Genomic DNA, 22317 nt, shown 5'->3' on the forward strand with positions numbered 1-22317 from the left:
CACCAATCTGCAGCCTTTATAAGCTATTGAGGCCACTATGGCAATCAGTAAGATAATCACACTAGCTGTGGCTTTTTCCTTCTTCCAGAGTGATGGAAGGTAGAGAAGTTCCACCTTCAAAGCAAAGTTCTATATCTGAAGGCTCGAGCTCACAGTATATAACACATAACCTAGTTCAGAGTAACCACAAAAGTTGTTTCCTGTATACTTTGTCTCAGTATTAAACACGGTTATTGTCAATATGGACTTGGCTTTCTCTTTACTCTCACAAAAATACGAAAATGCGATTCCATCTCTCTCTAAACACTACACCCTGTACACGGGGACAGTAAAATGGAGCACTCGCTCAGATTAGCCTATCCTATACATAACTCAGACATTCACCCATTGTGTATACCCACACCGAGCCCACGGCATACCTGACAATGGATGTGCTGAGTGCGGATATTTAACGTGATAGCAAAAGTACAGATTTGATTAACTCAAATAAAAAGCCTAAGGCAAGGAAGGGGTCAAGCCATCTCTGTTGTATGGTGTAATATGAAGGTCTCACTAGTGGGAATTGGCAGTTTGTAATCTGCGAAAGATTGGAACTCAGACCTATTGCCCTTATATTGTAGACGACTTGCCTAGTACCAACTGAAAGCCGATGGGAACTGGGAAACCTTTGTCAGTGTTAGGAAGATCGTGCTTGAGTTCAAAAAGAGTAAAAGAGTGTATGTGTGTATATATATTTATATACTCATGTGTGTATATGTGTATATATATATGTTGATTAACCTGTTATAAAGATCTCTATTACCATTTGTAAGCTCGTCCGCAATTCTTAGATGTCAAACCGATATCTTTGACGTCCAATAAAGAAATGAAAACAAGGGTAATGTTCTTGCTAGATTTACTATTTAAGCAGGAACAGACTAATGTGACGAGAACGTGTCCTTGAGATGTGTAGCTGAGAGCTCAGCAATACCAAAATTCAATTCAAAAGGCAACTACCAAAATTAAATATTGAGGGATTTAAAGTAAACTAAAGGCAGTCGTTTCAAAACTTGTGTGATTACTTAGTTAATTAGAATCCCATCACACTTAGGGATAGGTAATTAAATGCTTGACCCACTGGCCGAATATTTTTGGAACCATGGCTAGAAGAAGAAGACACCACGCTCATGTATTTCCCACTAGATTCCATGTCCTCCTTCGCACACCTGTAGAAAACTATTTGGCCAGATACTATTATGCAGAGGAACTATGCAGAGGTGGCTGTCATTCCAATGACCACCTGCTAGAATCTTTTCAAAGTTGTCAAAATCAATTTGAAATAAAACAGACCAATAGTGGACTGGGGAGAGTATCTAGAGGCGAGTGTTGAGTACAATGATGAAGACTCCGCAACGTACAGATGTTTCTTTCATGACTGAAGTTGACTTCTTAGAAGACCAGTGCACAATAACAATGTGACTATATATTGCAAACAAGGGAAAACTGATCTCTAGCACATAATATTGGAGAACACGAATGCCTGGTTGGTATTAGCGGTGAAACGCGTTTTCTTTGAATCAGTTCCAGAGCTGACCACCGAATGGCTGTTTTTGTTGTACAGCTAACGGACCTCCATGTAAGGATTTATTCAGATAAGCTGTTCATGTTTTTAATTATGGTATGTGTGGGACCCTTCTTTGATGAATATATTATGACCATATACATGTTGAGCTCTGATTTTTTTGTTTCTTCTTTTTGAGTTTCTGTGCTGGACTAATTCGGAAGTTCCTTTATTCGTTGTGTTGCTAAGTGATGGCCAAGGGAGGATATATATATATATATATATATATATAAGAAAAGTGAGAAAAAAGCACCGTATAGTGTAGTAATTTAGAGCATCAGTGGCACACTCTATAAAATGCGTACCGTATTAACCCAGATATACGAGCATTGGGTTATATGTATATGAGCCTTCTCTTGTTCCACAAGGAAGTTTCTTCTCAAACTCCAATGCACATCACCCTTACTCCAGAGCTAGGATTGTGCCTTGTACTATATATATATATATATATATATATATACAGGTTGAGTCTCCCATATCCAAATATTCCAAAATACGGAATATTCTGAAATACAGAATATTTTTGGCTTGACTGAAATAATGAAACCTTTGATTTTTGATGATTCAATGTACACAAGTCTAAGGCACAAATTATTAAAAATATTGTATAAAATTACCTTCTGGCTGTGTGTATAGGGTGTATATGAAACATAACTGAATTTTATGTATGTACACAAACTTTGTTTGAGCCACAAAATTATTGAAAATATTGTATAAAATTACCTGCAGGCTGTGTGTATAAGGTGTATATACCACAAATGCATTCTGTGTATATATTGGGGTCCCATTCCCAAGATATTTCATTATGATATGCAGTTATTCCAAAATACGGAATATTCCGTTATGCAAAATACCCCTGGTCCCAAGCATTTTGGATATCGGAGACTCAACCTGTATACAATATATATATATAGCATTTATTGGATGCCAGGAGCAACACCTGACCATAAATGGATGGGTTTGATAACTTTTACATCTACACTCAATCGTTATATAAGGGTGGCTGCAGATTACAAACCGCAGAGAAAGACATCATCAACGTGACGAAACTGTAGACAAATGCATCCACTGTACACAACAATTATATTTCTTCATTGGTTCAACATGGCGGGATACATTAAATGCAGTCTGTCACAATCTTCACAGAGAGGCATGCACATGTAGCCAACATACAAATAAGATCCCATAGACACAATATTACTTTTATATTTAGTTAAATACCTGTTTAATGCATTTATCTTGCAATATTGCTCCGATGAGCTCTCTACAGTCTTTGTGTCGTATCCCAGTGAAACAAAATATAAACAACCCTGATGATATTACGAAATAGCTGAAAAGCACAGATGGAATAAAGATAGAGCAGTTTATCTAGTAAACATTGCAAGAGGGCACATTCCCATACTGTCCTTGAGGACAGAAGTCATTTATCATTGGAATACACAAGTCTACTGTCCGTCAGAGCTTTTAGGTTTTTGCAGAACACTTGATATTTTAGCAAGATAACTTCTTTATCCAAAATGACTGTGACTGTGATTTTTAAGTTCCAATCTCTAACATTATCATAATGGAACATAATTGAATTACTCCTTTCTGGATGTACTGGAAAACAATAGCAATATATTAAACAGATACAGGACAACTATAATTAGCATTATAATTTACTTTGTCAAACAGTGCTGACTCTGTGCCCAGCGCCTACGTTCTTGCTGCTTCTTAGGAGATATATGTTTATTTCTAACAATTTGCCGCTATGATCGTTTGGCTTGTAATTGTAAACAGGGGGTTTGACCGCTTGATAAGCTCATTTCGCAATATCTCGGCATTATCTGCGTGACTTACGATTTGACATTAGTTTCCTCCATGAGACAACGTAATCAGATTCTATAGATCTAAGGGGCATTTGTGGGTGGGGATAACTCCAGCTGTTCAAAATTATCTTTAGCCCAAAGAAAGACATGGAAAGACATAGGGCTGATTCAGAGATCAACGCAATTCCGATGTTTACGCAGTTGAGCGATTGTCGGTGGCCTGCGCATGAACCTGAATCGCACTGCGCATGCATCAAGTGTCATTACCGATGTTGCTCGCTGTGTGGATTATTCGCAAGTTCGTTGACAGGCATGGAGCGTGTATAGGCGGCAAAGTTGGGGTGGTGACTCAAACGCAGACGAGACGCAACCGTTGTCGGGGGTGTCTCTCTGCCGTACTCAGTTCGGGCTGCCTTTCTGCACGGCTGTACTCAGGAGTACGATAATCGGCTGATCTGCGGCCGAGCTGAATCTTTATACGCAGTCGCTTGGATTTGCGAAGTCGCTGGTGGGTGTTTCAATACAATCCCTGGCGGCTGCAACATTTCCATATTATCGCACAGCAGCTTCTCTGGCATTAGCGTACATCTCTGACTCAGGCCCATAGAAGGGAGAAAATCCATGAATATTTATAACGGCCCCTAAGTTTAAGGGATAGTGTCAGGTTTAACATGTTTGTCCAAGAGGAGGTCTCTATTTTGCAATATTGACCAAGTGCACAGTAGCAATTCTCTTATTTATCATCGCCTTCTTTTATTTCCTCGGCTTTATGCTAATTTAAGAGGAGCATCTGATCAGTCACTACAAGTCCCAGGTGGTGCTCCAGCTATTGGTCCCCACTCTTTTCTATTGGACCACGTTCCATGCACGTTTTCTTCCTGAAACCCTCAGAATGCTTTGATATTCATGCTTACCCATATTATTCACAGCAATATTGGACAGCTTCTAAATTGATTGTAAATATACAGCTAGCTCAGGCTCCACAGGGGCAGTGATTGATGTAGATGATTAAATCACTCTCGGTAAAGTGCTGTGTAATATGTTTACGCTATGTAAATGGTGGTAGTGATATCCAGTGAGCATGCCAAGAAAGAGATTGTAGTGCATTACGAAGCACAGCGGGTGGCGTGCTGCTTGCGTCCGCCTAGAAGTGTCTGCAGAGGTTATAGGAAGCAAAAAATACAGGTTCAAGTACAGGGCGGAAGAAGATGAAAAGTGAGTCGGGAAAATCAAATTAAGTACAGTACTACAGGCATATATAATACCCCCCACATATCCGCTACCATTCCGAGGGGACTGTTCTGTCATCCCAACTGATGGGAATATAAGGGGTAGGGTGAGCAGGGGCAACACAGGACTGGTTATGGGGGTGGTCTAGCCCTATACAAGTGGCAAACGCATTGTCTCCCAATTCACCCATGTGTGTGTGTGCATATATATAGAGAGAGAGAGAATGTAAGCTATATATAATTAGAATGTAAGCTCTTACGAGCAGGGCCCTCTACCCAGTGGCGTCCCTACCTGTTGATGCACCTGGTGCGGTGGTAACTTATCAGTGTGCACACCGGGAAAAGGGGCGTGACCTCGTGTCAAGGGGCATGGCCTCACAAATGGGGGCGGGGCCACACATCCGAACCCCAGTTTTAGTCTCTCTGGGGGGTCCGGGAGGTGCAGGCTGCCCCCGGGGACCAGAGTACTTGTAGTGTCGGCTCCCTCGCTGCGACAGGAGCCGAGTACTGCGCGTAATTCTACAGTGCAGCACCCGGCTCCTGTCACTGAGGGGGAGTCTGCACTTTGGTGTCACCCCTCGGCGGGTAACACCCGGGTGTGGCCCGGACCCCCCTTGTGACGCCTCTACCCTTTTGTGCATCTCCTTACTTATACATTCATCTACTCCTTTCTCCCCACTTGGGCACCTAACACCTGGTTGCTTATGCCCTGTTGCTTATTTGAGTATTATGATCACTACCGCAGCAATAAACCTTGTCCTTGTCCTGCATTGTATTGCACCATAAGTCACTGGTTTCTTATTCACTTATTAATGTACTTTGTAAGGCGGTGCTGAACTCTTGTGGCACCATATAAATAAAGGATAATAATCATAATACTACACACACAGTGTAGCACTAGGCCATAAAGGGCCCACCGGTGGAATGCAGTGGTAGGGACCCATGCTGAGGGTGCGGTCAGCCACCAGAGGGGCCAGTCACCACAGAGGCCTGGATAACCATTACAGAGTGCATGGTCTGCGCCCCTTAATAAATATGGTAAATACTGCAATGCATGCATGATTATGATAACAGCAATCATTTATAACAGTAATGCACTGTAGTGAATACACCGTCGTCCTGGGAATGCAGTATTATCTTACCTCTACTCTTCAATCCTTCAAGCGTTCCCTGAAAACTCACCTCTTCAGACAAGCTTATCAGATTCCAGAACTGACCACATAACCTTCATAGCTTCCATGTCTTATTACATCCCCTCTCACAGTCCACACATAACCTCACATATTGTCTTTCTTTCACATACTCCTGACATTTGGCCGACATTCCTGTGTGACTGGATCATGCAGCCCACCAAGAAACTCTGCATTCTGGCCGGACCATTGCAATATATAGCACCTATCCTTGTGTATCAATGCCTATTTCCCTATAGATTGTAAGCTTGCAAGCAGGGCCCTCTTACTTCTATGTCTGTCAGTTATTACCCTGATTTGTTCTATCAATGTTTCCAATTGTAAAGCGCAACGGAATATGCTGCGCTATATAAGAAACTGTTAATAAATAAATAAATAAATTTTATCTAACATGTATAATAATTAAGCAAATGATGGTGATCCTGTCTATATATACCACATTAATACACTGTACATGTGTTAGGGCACTCTGTTACTGACCAGGCTGTGTCAGTGTCTACAACTCAATGAGGACTTCATTAGGTTTAGTAAAGACCATTGTAAGATTCAGCTATCTAAGCTCTTACCACTGGGATGACTTAATTGTAGGTTAGAGAATGAATGCAGCGCTACTGTACAATGCCTTCCAATCACTGGCACGAATTGCGTCCATTATGTTCATGCCCATAGCCAACAAGAGGAGGAGACAGGGGTTCTATTGTGACCACCCACTTTGATTGGCAGGTGGGTGAATCAGGTATCTAGACACACTCTAAGTACCCATGTTCATCCATGGTCCTGCTCCACCAGGTAACTGACCCTCTAATAGAGTAACAATGTATAATTTGAGTGCACCGTCTGAAGCCTGACCTCAAGAGGAAGGAGTGGTACCCCTGTGAGCCAGTCTGACTCTGCATATTATATATATATATATATATATATATATATAGAGCACTCACCCAAACACTCAGTATTGAGAAGGATCAGCACCAACATGTAGTTACAAAAAAATGCTGTGTATTTAATAAAGGTTATATCACAAAAGGAGCCAACGTCCGTTTCTGTTATTCAACACTTTCCTCGGGGGCAAAACATGCAAAAGTCAGTGCCTTTATATGTCAACATTTCCATTGCATTTTGCTTTGTAAATAGTACTTATAAGTTGTAGGAATTCAATGACACTAATGACAGAACTTGTAGGAAAATACTATTTTTACACTTGACATAGAAAGGTGTTCACTGAGTCCATCCACCTGACATAGGGCCTGATTCTGACCCGCTCGCAAGTGCTATGCGCTCGCAAGTGGATCGAAGTTGGGTCACTCGTGATGTCAGTAGTGAGCTTCCTGCTCTATTAGAGCAGGAAGCTCACTGGGGCTCGCAGCAGACGAGACCCTACCACAAGGGTCTCGTCGCAAGCCCGATGGTCGCGACCATCGCGACCATCACCTGGCCACTCACAAAAGCTGTGGGTGGTCACCCACAGCTTAGCGAGCGGCCAGGAGGCCGTTTTTTTTTTTAAAAAGCGGCCACCCTGATTCCTTTTAAGTAATCTTCACATTTTCACTAAATCTCTGTGACTCAAAAAGAAAAATAATAATAATAATAATGCCTGTGTTTAAACGATGAATTTAATGCTTCCAGTGGACCTGAGTGTTCCTTTTTAATTTTTGCAATAAAACAGCAGGAACCTGCAATTCTCAGTGTAACCGCAGCACTTAAACCACATTGGAGAGAATGTGCAGTATGTAAAACTCTGTAATAGGAACAATACAAGAAGTAGCCAAAGGTTTGATATTATTATAAGATGCTGAACCAACTCCCGAGAGATCTCATGCATTAGAAATCGTACAATAAAGGCTGTTTCCCAGCATTTCAGCCCTTCATGTAGGAATTATACAGTCCAATAACAATGTTCATTCATATGCGCCTCTGCCTGAGGGTCAACGCTCCCCAGGCTGCAGATAATGATTAACTTCTATCTATACATGATTCAAAGGAGAATCACAATGCATCAAAACAATGGAACGCATTTATATATACGCAAGAAAATACGTTTTAAAAATTCACAGATTTTTCGTCCATGTTGTACTTGTTTATGCACTGCTTATTTTCACATTTATCTATTACTCTGCTATTTATTTGTTTTGATAACTTTTCTATAGTGTCTTTTTTGTTGAGGACTTTTGCATTTCCAGATCTCACTGTACAGTACACTACTGTATATAACATTTACTACATGATGTTTGTGATGTTTATGGTGTCATCCCTTCATCCCTCCACTGACTCTCCCTAATTTCTTTTCCTACCCTTTTGTTTGCTGAATAAGCTTCTAGCATCAGCTCGCTGGGAGAATTGTGGGATCAATGTTACTGTGACTATTACATGTCACATGTAGCGCCCCCTCATTATACCACGTACAGTAATGCCCCTTACACCGTTATGCCATACACAATAATGTCCATTATACATTATGCCACATACAGTAATGCCCCTTACACCATTATGCCACACATAATAATGTCCATTATACATTATGCCACATACAGTAATGTCCCTTACACCATTATGCCACACACAGTAATGTCCCTTATACATTATGCCACATACAGTAATTTCCCTTACACATTATGCCACATACAGTAATGCCCCTTACACCATTATGCAACACACAGTAATGTCCCTTATACATTATGCCACACACAGTAATGCCCCTTACACCATTATGCCACACACAGTAATGCCCCTTACACCATTATGCCACACATAGTAATGTCCCTCATACATTATGCCATATACAGTAATGTCCCTTATACATTATGCCACACATATTAATGTCCATTATACATTATGCCACACAATAATGCCCTTTATACATTCTGCCACACACAGCAATGCCCCTCACACCATTATGGCACACACAGTAATGCCCTTTACACCATTATGGCCCCCCACCCCCCAGGCTCTCACCTATTCCCCCTCCTCCAACAGCAGCCCAGCAGGTGTACATTTCAAGCCGCACAGCCGCCCCACAGGCAGCCGCCCGCAGCCCTTCCTTGAGACCCAGAGGCCATATTTAATTGGATCTGAGGAGAGTAGCTAGAGTAGACCCAAGACTACCGCGAATGTCGATGGTGTGACCAATATTGCGTCAATGTTGGAGTGTTTACAATCTCCATCACAAAAGCACAGGCCCACAGTCACAACTTAAAACACAGCACCACCTATTGTCCCTCCAGTAGCACTGACTACAGCTGTTGCTATACTCCCCAAAACTTTGGGGGTCTCCTGGACATTCCGGTATAGTGGGCAATTATATCTTTCTCTCTTACAGTACATGTCTTTACTATTTCCTTTCCCTCATTCGGTACATTTTCCTCAAGGCCATAGCATGTGCATGTGTTGCCATCGCTCTGGGCGGCATTGTCGCTGCCCCATGGCCACTGCATCAGGCTAACGGGGTGCCTGGGATGGCACCCTGTGTCTAGTAGTTCCTGGCATATACCCTGTAGTGTGTAGAGCCACCTGGAACGTTGGAGGCAGCTCTATACTTTCTTGTGCCGGCACCCCCCCTCCTCATGTGACGATTCTTGGACAGGTCGGCACAGTTTGTCTGGGAGCCCTGCCCTGGCGCTGATCTTCCTTGCTTCCTACTTCCTCCTGTTTCCTTTATTTGCACAGTTTTGTTCTCCCATGTTCTCGTTGTTCCACGCTTTTGTCCCTTACCTCTCCTTCCGTTCTTTCCTCCATCCACTCTGCTCTCCTTCCTCCTTTTTCTACCCTTCCCTTTCCACCTTCTGTTTCTTTCCTTTCTTTCCATCACACTATAAATAAATACAGACTTTTGTCTACTAAGATCAAAGTCTCCTTTCACACATTAATTTTATTTAACTACGCACAGTAAAATATCAGAAAGGTCTTCATCTAATCCAAATACGTGCTGAGAGTCATCCCATGGTCTATAAAATCTTCACAATGAGAAGTCACCACTTTTATTATGTCTGACTTAGTGGTGACTTTGCGGACATCATTCTTGTTCCTGTTGCAGGTTTGTAGATGATTATTTACATACTGTCTTGGTAATTATACCCATTAAAAGCGCGGAATAATTACAAAAAATAGGATTTGAAACCAGTCTACCTGCAAAGTAGAGAAGATTTCAGATAAAAGGTTCCTATTCATTATGTTTTACTATTTTTCAATCAGTTGCTTTACTCTAAAACATGCAGCTAAAGAATTTAATCTGCTAGAAAGTAATGTCACTGAAAATCACCAGAGGAAGAACAGAAAAGATCTTCAGTATACGACTCTATGCATGGTCAATTCCTTTGTAAAGATCTGAAGACCATCTGGCACAAATGTCCTCCAAAACTGAGTATCTATGAGAGGAGGGCACTTATCACTAGGGATGGGCCAAGGCTAGATCGCCTTAGAATAGTGGCTTCAAAGACGCCATTGCCATTTTGCCTTACAATGGCATGTAGCCACTGCAAGGTAACCAGGCAATGGCTTAACCATTGATGGTTATTTGGTGCACATGTGCAGTCGGAGGCAGGATATTTGTGCATGCACACTGCGCTGTAGATACCGCTTTCAGGTTTCAGAAGCTGTACTGATATCATTAATAACATTCTGTATGGCAATCGGAAACAAACATCGCAGAGAGATGAGACCTGCAAACCATGATGGCATCTTAGCTGAGGCAGGCTCGAAGTATACCGTTAATATTTAACATTACTTACCCACTGGCGAGGTCCAGCGACGTCCCCCTCCACCGGCGGCATCCTCCATGGCTGCCAGCTATGGGCTGTTGTGTCAGGCGTATGTGCGATGGCCAGTCAGCGCATACGCATTACCCTCTTACCCCGCAGCAATACCTGAAAAGCTTCACTGAAGCCACAAAGGCTGTTGTTGGGTCCCCATTGCCGGCATAGCGTAAGTGGTACAGTGACAAACAGTGGTAAATACTGAAAGGAGGACATTTAGTGAGTGCTAAAGGGGTTATGTCTCATTGTTAAATAAGGTCCTATTTATTTTAGATGAACCAATAAACGTTTAGTATAATTTTACATTTGAATATATGAGCGTTTAGTTCAATATCGATACTTTTGCTTCCCTTTGTGTATATTATATCAGCATATTCCAGCCTTCAGAGCACAAATCTATCCAGTTTACAATTCCCAGTATGGAGAGGATGGACACTTATATAACATCTTCATTTGTCTTCTTCCCAGTGCCGCCACGGTTCCTGAACCACCCAGCAAATCTGTACGCCTACGAGAGCATGGACATTGAGTTTGAATGTGCGGTATCTGGAAAGCCCCCACCTACAGTGAAGTGGACGAAGAATGGAGAGGTGGTCATCCCCAGCGACTACTTTCAGATAGTGGTAAATATCCTGTCTTACAATGCTGTTATTTTTTAAAAACTTATATAGAGGCCATACAATGTGCTGCATACATATATTATAATAAACAAGTGATGTCGAGTTATTCATGAGCTACTGTATATTATATTGTTATAATGAGTAAGTTCTGAAGTCATCACTTCATTGTTCACTAGAGAAACATTCTTAGGAATTTTGTATTGTGACTCCTACTGTGACTTATTACCGGGTCAGTTACCCCAGCGTCGCCCCCAGCATGCTATAGTTACTCTATACCTGGCCCGATGCTGCAGGATTCTCCCCTCTCCTGGTGTGTACCATCTCCGTCACTGTGGTGGAAGCTCCCGCTGCACATGTTGGAGACGGGCACTGTCTATTATTATAGAGATTTCAGTGACGTCATCTCAAATTTCGATGACCAGGATAAAACCGCTCAACCTTTTGCTTTCATATGGACACCCAATCACCCAATGTCTTCATAATTTTTAACATCCATGAAATGTAAAGCAGATCGTTCATTATCCCATCTATAAATTCTTCCCCCATGCTCTGAAGAGCAGTGAGCAATGGCGGAAGTTTGGCACCTAGAGCAGGTTCACCTGACCAGCAACTGTCCGACTCCTAATCCCCTCTCACACTGTAATAGGCTCACCCGTGCTGTCTCTGTTGACTCATTGTGGCCAAACTACTTTCCCAGCACAAGGGGGGGCAGCAGGGATGAGATGTGTACTGTACATGGCCATGTGCTGCCTCACTAACGCTACAGGCAGTGCACCGGACAGGACTACAAGGATACCATGGCCCCCCTTCCTACCTCGGTGCTCCTATTAGGAACACTCTCCATTCCAGGCAACTGGTGGAAAACGCTTCCACTGCCCAGAAGTTACAATGAGGGAACCTCGGAAGGTGGCCCTCCCAGTCCCAACCACCTCTCCACGCTGGAAATAAAACATTTCCGCTTGGGAGGGCTGACATGGAGCATGGTTAGTATTGCCCCCTCCTCTTCAGGTTACACCAGCTCTGCAACCAATCACACATTCACTTCCTGCCTAATGGCACTGATATCTGATTGCTGTAGGTTACAGCCTATACTTGAGCTGTGTGTCTGTGTATTTAGTTTTTTAAGTTTCCATTGCAAAGGAAAAATCAATAAAAAGAAACTTTCATCGCAACGTGAGTGCTGACAGTGAGGAGAAAGTTGATGCTCCTTTTATTGGACAGCCTGAAGTCTGTCAGTGTGGAAGTTGATTTTGATTTGCTGGCGCTGTCCCCCGGAGCTAATTCCACGGCGCTCTCAGAACCTTTTACTTGTGTGAGAATATGCTATATACTTATTTAAACTGTAAGCTGCATTTCTTGGCAACAGTTCAAATGGGATCACATGCCACGCATCCGTCTCCCCGTTGAAAGGTTCGCCCGCCAGCAAAACATTTTCGTTTACACTTTTGTACCGACGATGATTCCCACAGGTTCTATAGCACAAAGGAGCCTTAAAACTGCACAAAGGAGCCTTAAACTGCAGTCAGGAGCAGCTGACGGTGACCCACTTTATCCTGTATGTAGACATACAATCTTTATCCAAAATGTTATACAAACCTAAGGCAGGCAAGTTAATAATATTGCCATTCTGCCTTCCAGCTTGAATATTATAATATGAGCAGGAGTGAAGAAAAAAAAAACAAAGACCGCTACCTGTTATTGTTTACTTAATACCTTAAGTCAACCACTTAAAGATAAAAACTTACAGGGGCATTGTCATCAAGAAAGACTATCCTCCCCCTCCCATGTTGCCGTTAAGGAAAGGCTTGGATCGTCATATTAAGCAACAAGGAAGCATTGAAAAAAAATAAACAAACAAAGGAAACATTTACAAACATCTTGTAGTATAGTGCTGAAAAGAACTTTTTCAGGCTCTGATCAGGGGCAAATCTAGGGGTCAGACTTGTGCCCTAGGCACAATATTAATGGGCCTACCCACTCTTCAATTGTTTTATTTTCATTATTAGTTTAAAAGCCCTAATTTGGTGATTGATCTTGCTTTCAAAATTTGCTTAAAAAAAAAATTGCAGACTGGCAGTTGGAAAGTAAATGTCCGAGTGCCAACCCCAGCCATGTGCCTCGTATGCCTAATGGGAAATTCACCACTGGGCGTCCTGATACGAAGGGTGGCCTAGGCCTTGTTTAAATGCTGATCTGTTGAAAGGGCATGACCAGATTTGGGTACGCCTCCTGGGTTCTCACCCCAACTCCCTGAGCATACCTGGGCCGAGGGGTTCTAAGGCTGCAAGAGGTCTCTTGTCCAAACTGTTTCATGTAATTTGCTGTCATCTGTTTAACAAAAACTATTTTAGGCTTTGCTACATCAGTGCAACCATTCTGAATGCAGAAAAAAATGAGTAAAGGATTTCACTGTACTACAGCAGTAACCTATACAGTGGGCAGACATTAAAGGTTAATGCTTTTCTTCATTTTATCAATTGCTAGTAGGGTACATCACTTGTGTTGTAATTACATAAGAGCCTTCTAATTAACAAATTTTTCCTCATTTTAGGGTGACAGCAATTTACGGATTTTGGGTCTTGTGAAGTCAGATGAAGGATATTACCAGTGTATAGCTGAAAACGAGGCCGGTACCGCCGAAACGTACGCACAGCTCATCATCCCGGATCCCGGTAAGTAACCTATAAATCTGATGCCCATTGAGGTTCAGGGTACATAGTGTATATTACTGTTTAGTCAATGACGGATGCTGACACCAGACCTACACATCAAGTGACATGTTCGCCATATAATTGATCGGCACAGGTTCCTACCAGGTCACATGCAGATCGATAATGGACACCTTGAGACTGGATTCATGGACATGCTTCAGAACGTTTATGAGGTAAAGTTTGGTGCATTGAAAGGGTTAAAGACAGCGCACTGTAACTGCAGACGGTGGCAGAAAATATCAGTGTACAGTCCTAAAAGTAGAAAAACAGATTTACTGTATCTGCGTTACTTAAAAGCGATTTTTTTTAAATGCCCAGGTAAGAGGGAGTAAATCATTTCATATCTCAGTGATGCAATTATGTTTTTGAAATTTTTTTGTTTATTGGAGCTTTCTTGGCTGTTCTGGTTGTTTTGGATTTAACTCCTATGCGGCCTTAGGGCCTGATTCATAGATGGAGGCACTGCCGATAATTACGCAGTTGAGCGATGTTTTGCTATGGCGCATGCGTAAATTGTCTCGAAAACCCTTACTGCGTACTCGCGAACCAAAGTGAGCAACACCGTTTGCTATTGTGTACGGAATCGCTAACACTTGAGAAGGGGATGTCAAGATGGAAGCTGGGGAGTATATTTACTAAGGTGCGAGCTTTTAATAGTGGAGTTGTTGCCCATAGCAACCGATCAGATTATACTTATCATTTATCTAGTACCTTTTAGAAGATAATAACTAGAATCTGATTGGTTGCTATGGGCAACATCCACACTTCTAAAAACCCGCACTTCAGTTAACATACCCCTGGGAGTTGACCTAAAGTGATTGCAAAAAGGGTCTGTTGCATGGCTGTGTTATGGGAGTATCAAAGGCGTGTTATGGGAGTGTCAGGGGTGTGTTATGGGAGTGTCAGGGGTGTGTTATAGGAGTGTCAGGGGCGTGTTATGGGAGTGTCAGGGGTGTGTTATAGGAGTGTCAGGGGTGTCTTATAGGAGTGTCAGGGGCGTGTTATGGGAGTGTCAAGGGCGTGTTATGGGAGTGGCAAGGGCGTGTAATGGGAGTGTCAGGGGCGTGTTATGGGAGTGTCAGGGAATGATGCTGCATTCCCAATCGCAAATCCAAACTTCAGAGGCCATGTTTAGTTGGATTAGAGAAGAGTGTATAAAGTAGACCTATGGTGGTTGTTGTTATTATTATTATACTTTATTTATATGGCACCACAACTGTTCCGCAGCGCCTTACAGAGTGCATAAACATATAAGTGAACAAGAAACCAGTGACTTACAGTACAATACAGTGCAGGACAATGACATGGTGTATATACATAGCTGCATTAGCGATTAAAACACTCACAATAAGCAGCAAGGAGTCAGCAGTCAAGTGTTAGGTGCCGTTATGGGGAGAAAGGAGTAGAAGAAAGTGTAAGGAGAAGCACATGAGGGAAGAGGGCCCTGCTCGTGAAAGCTTACATTGTAAAGGGGAGGGGCAGACAGACAGGCGTGACACAGAAGGGGAAGATAGGGAGGAGAGAGTATTATGTGGGTCAGCATAAGAGCTGGCAGGCATTGATGAAGTAGTGGGTCTTGAGAGCCCATTTGAAGATTTGTAGAGAGGTGGAGAGTCTGATAGAGAGAGGGAGAGAGTTCCAGAGGTAAGGAGCAGCACAGGCAAAGTCTTGGAGGTGGGAGTTGGCAGGAGAGATGGCGTGCATTTGTTGAGCGGTTACCGCAAATGTCGATGGTGTGACTTCGGTGTGTTTACAATCTCCATCACAAATGCACAGACCATGCAGCCTGAAAGTGGGCATCTCACCGCTCATACGCTCCGTCGCACCGCCCCGCACAGAAGGAGGGCCGAGATTAGCATCTGCTTAGTCCCACAACTCCTACAGATAGAGTGTCTGTGAGTGTGGCTGCATTACCCACCATCTCTGAATCATGCCGTTAGTTCTTACTTCATGTCCTCTTTATTCATTGCTCTTTATTACATTTGGCAAAAGGTTATGATAAAATAAAGAGCGACTTGTACAGCTACAGGACACCTTTCAAACTGTCTATATTGCCACTTATAAATGATGAATTAGTTTTTCTTAGCTTTTTAATCAGATCTTCAAACAATGCCATTCCGATTCCCCGGGGGTGTTGAAAAGGCCAATATGCACAGATGGAGCCAGTGTCTGCTATAAATATAGATTACGTGGCGAGCCTTACCATCGTGGGAAAATAATTCACTTTGTTTAAACTCTGCCAATAAATAGTAATAGTTATTACAGTAATGGTCAGAAACCTTTCCTCACATACACACACTCGGGAATGCTCAAAGACTAAACAGACAACAACACACAGCAGTGAGCAGGTATCCGGAACGCAGAAACACAATAGATGTTAGCTGAATGCAGCGGGGTTATACAGCAGGGTTTGGGGGAAGTATAACATGTACAGTAAATGTCACTTATATTTCACTGCAATAGGCTGTTAGTGGTTCTTACCTAAGAGGTTTTTCTAACCATGACTCGATAACCATATCCAGAAGTATACGCTGTCCTCGATAGCGTATAGTGATACAATATTGCGTGCCAGGGATAAAAATGCTCCCAGCTTACATTATCACTTACATATTTGACTTGATGCGGAGTGAGTCTTATGCCATTTAGCGAAGTCACTCTGCGTATGCGCAGATTTTGGCGAGTATGCCTAATAGGACGAACGTGCCCGATTTTGTCGCTCCAGTCCGCCGGATCGGACGACATATCGCAGGGACAGGTGGCAAGTAGTTGATGATGATGATAATTGCCAGCATTAGCGATTGTTTGTGATTGGCTGCTTGCGAATGCTTTGTTGACACTGATTGGTTATCTCTTCTGCACTCAGACATGGATTATGCTTCTCAGAGTGTCTAAGCATGAAAAAACAATACTTTATTTTATACAACACAGGGAGTTGGTTCTGCTCTATTACAGCATTTTTCAAAGTTTTATTGGTTTCTAATAGTGAAAACATGTGTTGTACATAAAAGAGATGGTTTAAAACAGGCGTACGCCCCCTATACCATTCTTTTGGGGATATATCCAGAGACATCGTGCATGCCCGGAAGAGAGCAACTGCTCTGGCACAGTGCCCAAGTATTAGCTGTTCCTGTACAAGGCTATCTTTCCAAATATATGACCACAAAGATGGTGCCAAGGATGAGTATAGGGAGGGGGAAGCTGCATGGGCAGCCACATTTGCAAATTGGTATGTGCGGGGTGTGCGGTGCAGGGCCCTCAGGACCCACGATAGATAAGTCACAGGAAGGCGACTGTCGAAATGCCAACCGCCGGCTTCCCGACTGTCTAATCCCGACAGGGGTCTAATGACAGACGTCAAAATACTGACGCCTATCATTATCCCTACGCCGGGAGCTCGATGCCCGGCATACCGAACGAAGGTAAGCCAGGCGCGGACAGCTGCACGTGGGGGGGAGGGTTAGGCACCCCCAGAGGGAGGTTAGTGTTAGCCCCCCCCCCCGGGAAAGTTAGGTTTAGGCTGCAGGAAGGGGGGGTTAGGTTTAGGCACTTACAGGGGGGATTAGGGTTAGACACTAGGGGGGAGGTTAGGGTTAAGCACCCCTAAGGGAGGGTTAGGGTTATGGGGGAGGGATAGGGTTAGGTGTAGTTACTATACTTACCATTCGGGATTTTCAGTCCTGCCGGTCTTCTGGTGTCGGGATTTGAACCGCCATCATTCATACTGATCCCCCTTTTTCATCTAATGACTGATCTTGTTCCATCCAGTGACTGATCTTGTTCCATCCAGTGACAGATGATCCTCCTCCATTTACTGACTGATCCTTTTCTATCTTGTGTTTGATCTTCTACCATCCAGTGACCAATGATCCTCTTCCATCCAGTGACTGATCCTCTTTTATCTAGTGACTGATCCTCTTTCATCCAGTGACTGATCATCTTTATTCTAGTGACTGATCCTCTTTCATCCAGTGACTGATCCTTTTCTATCTAGTGTCTGATCTTCTTCCATCCAGTGACCAATGATCCTCTTCCATCCAGTGACTAATCCTCTTTTATCTAGTGACTGATCCTCTTCCATCCAGTGACAGATCATCTTTAATCTAGTGACTGATTCTCTTCCGTCCAGTGACTGATCCTCTTTCATCCAGTGACTGATCTTCTTTCATCCAGTTACAGATGATCCTCTTCAATCCAGTAACTAATCCTCTTCTATCTAGTGACTGATCCTCTGTCATCCAGTGACCGAAGATCCTCTTTGATCTAGTAACTGATTCTCTTAAATACTGTTATTGTCCCTCTTTCACTTGGAGGGAGTGAATGAGTTCCTTGCACAACATGGAATATTGTAGTTACATCATCTACGAGCTTTTGGAGGCCAAGCCTCATTCTTCTCGTCCAAAGACTGATCTTATTCTCTTGTTGAATGAGCTCATCCAGCACCGAAAATAACATTTATTCAACCCTGCGAAGAAAATGCATGAGCAATCACAGTGTGCAGTGGAAAAACACATATATACCATGTACTATTGTGTTGGGTCCACGTCTTTCCAGCATTTTCCCCGACTGATTGCACTTACTGTGTACACTTTCTACATAGAGTACAATCAACACCGCTTTTCACTGCATTTGAGCTACATTCACCAAACAGTGAATGCAGCACAGATTCAATGTCTAACATGTGCTGGAAATCCCTAAATGTGTTCATATGCTTTATTTAAAATCTATTTAAATTGTTACAGTGTATAATTCTAAAACCTCTTAAAATCATACTGGACACTGTAGTCTTGTTATGCCTCAGAATGCAGAGTAGTCTTGTTATGCCTCAGAATGCAGAGGAAACGGCTTAATATGGATTAATGCAATGCTTTGCAAATCGATTTTACCGAACAAGTTTAACAAAAATACATCTGATTATCACGGTCAAAATGTCACCTCTACCAACATCTTTTCACTGATTTATTATCCTCCATAACTCCAGTATTTTGGTTCCACCTTTTTTCTCTTTAAATCGAGGGCAGAATTTGTCTCGGAAGCTTAAGACTTTGTTTTAAAGAACTTCATTACATCTAGCTCCCATCCTGCCTTACAGGACAATATGACAACATTTATTTCCACATTAATTATTTAGCCGCTATGGTCCAGTGAGAACCAGTGAAATTGAAATCATTTGAAGCTTGGGGATGAACAGAGAGAGGTGTCAGTTGCCTCCTGTAAACCAATCTTATTTTTCTATCTTGTTGGGTGCCTTCCGCTCCATGTAATTGCAGTTGGTGCCTGGACGAGAATGGTAATGCTTTTTTTTTTTCCCCCATATGCTACCAAACCTTTATTCTGAATGTTAGATCTGTAATTCTAATGGACCGTCATTTTAATTAAATTCGGATGCATCCTCGCATTTCTATTATTCATTATTTATCTATTTGTTACAGAAAGGGGAAATCAGATTCATGCGTCCCTGCCGACGTGATGGCAAACTCAGGCAGGAAAAGGATTAAAAAAAAAAATCCATGGGACATACAAATGCGTTTTGATAAAAAATAAACAAACAAAAAAATTGCAATAAAAAGACAGAAAAAGTAAAAGAAAAACAAAAGCATCAATGATGCCCCCGTTTCCTGTTTTTGCACGCCTTGTTGCTTGAGAACTAAATTTCAGAGGGTCTGTCACAGAACCAAAGGCAGTGATGCACTAATCCGTGCAGTCAACTGTAGAATGTTTCATGCCGCTGGTTCCGTGATTCTAAACAAAGTTGCAGATTTCTTTGAGATTAGGATGAAAATTCTATTTAAAAAATGAGAGAAATTCAGTGTAATTCATGGGAATGCTGTGAAATGTTACACAGGGACTGAGATGTAAACGTCCATTAAGCTGAAGCTGTTCTATAAGTTCTAGCTGGGTAGATCCAGAAGAAGTGTAGCAGTTACCTATATGTTCTTATGGATGGGGGAGAAAAAAAAATCCAGCTTCATTTGTGTAGTCATTCTTTATGACGTAACCCCTTTATTCCTGGAATTATTATTTAACATTTATTTATATAGTGAACACACATTCCACAGCACTTTACAGAGAGTATTTTAGTCCTTCCCACGAGGAAATTTAAAAAAGCAAACATAGTAGCTTTTTTAAATTTTTGGAGGGTATTTGGCCACGCCCCCAGTACCCGGTGCCCGTGCAAGCTCCAGACGGTCCTGCGCATAGATCGCCCATGACAGGGCCTTGAACTCATGACCTCAGTGCTGTGAGGCAGTAATGCTAACCACTGTCATTAATTGACAATGTTGCCCATTTCTAAACCTTAATTATGTGCTTCTTATAGACAGGTGACCAAAAATGTATCACATATTTAAAATTATGATCTGATTACAGATGTATGTAGTAGTAAAGCACTTTGAGTCCTTTTAGGAGAAAAGCGCTATATAAATAACATTATTATTATCGTAAAGCTATGTTGCATCATGTACATATGTGACCCTTTTTGTACAGTACATGTCAAGTTTTGTTTTGTCTGTACAGGCTGTTAATGGATTTAGACACTGGTAGACCGGATACATAGTTACATAGTGTGCATGTGTGGTCTTATCAGGACAAGTCTGTACGTGGCCATTTCTCGCATGTTTCTCGTGTAACACCTGTAGACATACAGTTATTTGAAGAGAATTAAGAACGTTGAGCTATTGTTTAAGGAGCTTTGGACTTATAAACGTACTGAGATGTAAGAAAACTGCGTCTAGTTAGTAAGATTGAGGTTCCCTTGTACATGGTGTGCTTATGCTCTTTGAGTGACAGACATTTATAGTTACATATGGTGTCCCAGCTTTTCTAACGTTTCCATCTGTAATCTCCTACTTGTCCGTCTTTGTCTACATGATATATTTGTGATGAAAGTGTCAGGGCAGTGTTGAATGTACAATGACTTACCATAAGAAATCATGTTGTCATTATTATTTAATTTTTTTTGGATGGTCCAAATGACATTAGTTTGGTGGCTTCCTTCAATGATCAGGTTTTGCAAATTGCGAGCTCACTATGATAGAATAGTAGTGACCGCCATCTGGTGTCCAAGTAATGTATTGCAGAGGATGTACTTTACTAATAACTCAATAAGGCAAGGTGTTACTCAGGGTAAAGGCAATTTCCTAATGTAGAAAAATTTTGAGGTGTACATATAGCTACTACTTGCGTTATAAGGGGTTCTTTGTTTATCAGTATTGATAAATAGGCTCCGTTAATTATCAATCCATGTCATGGAAATAAGGAATGCTTTTTAGCAGGACTGTAACTAGGGGTGTGCGACCGTCGCCGCCACACGGTCCGTACTTCTGGCTAGAAGAATGTCTGGAACGGCACCTTGCAGCCAGGATCACTGCTGCTGCGACTTTGTAGAGTCCTTTAGATGCTCCTGGCAGGCACTCTGCAGTCTGTGTCGCTGATTAGCGCGTCCTCAGGACGATACAATTAGCATTGCATTTATCAGTGCTGCCAGCCCCCCCTCTCTGCACTGCATAATGACGTCAGGTCGGCCCTGTGACGGCGGTGCTCTTTAGTACCCGTTTATCAGAGAACTCATGCTGGGACAGCAGCTCCGATAAGAGGGTGTCCTGGCGGTGAGCTTGAGGCACCTCCTCTTATCACGGTCTTATTGCTATCCCTTCACTGACGCTTATGACACTGCATGCACCGCTATTTGGCATGCACACTATAATTCTTCAAAAATGGCTGCCGGAGAGGTCAGAGACTGCAAAAGAGAGAGTGCAAGATCCCTCTCCTTCAAGATCCCTCTCCTTCAAGATCCATCTCCTGCAAGATCCCTCTCCTGCAAGCCATAGGTACCAAGTGGCTAACAGAATCTGAAAAAGGCATTAGCTAACCTGGCCAAGCTTGGTAAACAGGGGCCAGACTGCTGTCCCATTGCAATTAAAGGGGACCGCAGTCTGTAATGCTTATTAGCCTTTTGCAGAAGACATATATGATACACCCCACGTTAGGCTATTGTTAAATAGCCCCGATACTTAAAATCATGGATATATTGAAGCCTCCACATGATGTAAGTAAAATGTTCTTGATAAGTAGGCCACGAGATGAGATGGTCAGATCTTGGTCAGATAGCCTTCCCAGTCCATGTGTTATAGAATATATTCCTTTTCTGGCACTTATCTCTCCATGTCCCGTTCATTGATTTTCTGTTGTGAGCTGAGCACAGCGGGATCTGTATCACCATTCCATTGTAGGGTCTTTGGCTTGGCATCTGTAGCTTTTCATCCAGCATTTAAACAGGAATCAGAGTCCACAAAAGAACATGAAAAGAACACAATTGCCAGAGGTAATGTTCTCATTATCTACAACCATGGAGATATCTCGGAGCAGCAATACAAGTACCTATAGTTCCATATCTCATAGGGCAAGCACGGACGGTG

General features: G+C 42.4%; 1 protein-coding gene across 1 annotated transcript in view; it reads left to right on the plus strand.

Moving 5' to 3' along the window:
• Positions 1 to 22317, plus strand: part of DCC (DCC netrin 1 receptor) — an 845884-nt gene that overhangs the window by 508225 nt on the left and 315342 nt on the right. The window contains exons 6-7 of the mRNA XM_088453001.1: positions 11041 to 11195; positions 13744 to 13864. Coding sequence (XP_088309127.1) covers positions 11041 to 11195; positions 13744 to 13864 — 276 coding nt within the window. The remainder of the gene's footprint in view (positions 1 to 11040; positions 11196 to 13743; positions 13865 to 22317) is intronic.

Source organism: Taudactylus pleione, unplaced genomic scaffold, assembly GCF_031769625.1.
Source record: "Taudactylus pleione unplaced genomic scaffold, aTauple2 ptg000562l, whole genome shotgun sequence".
NCBI lineage: Eukaryota > Metazoa > Chordata > Amphibia > Anura > Myobatrachidae > Taudactylus > Taudactylus pleione.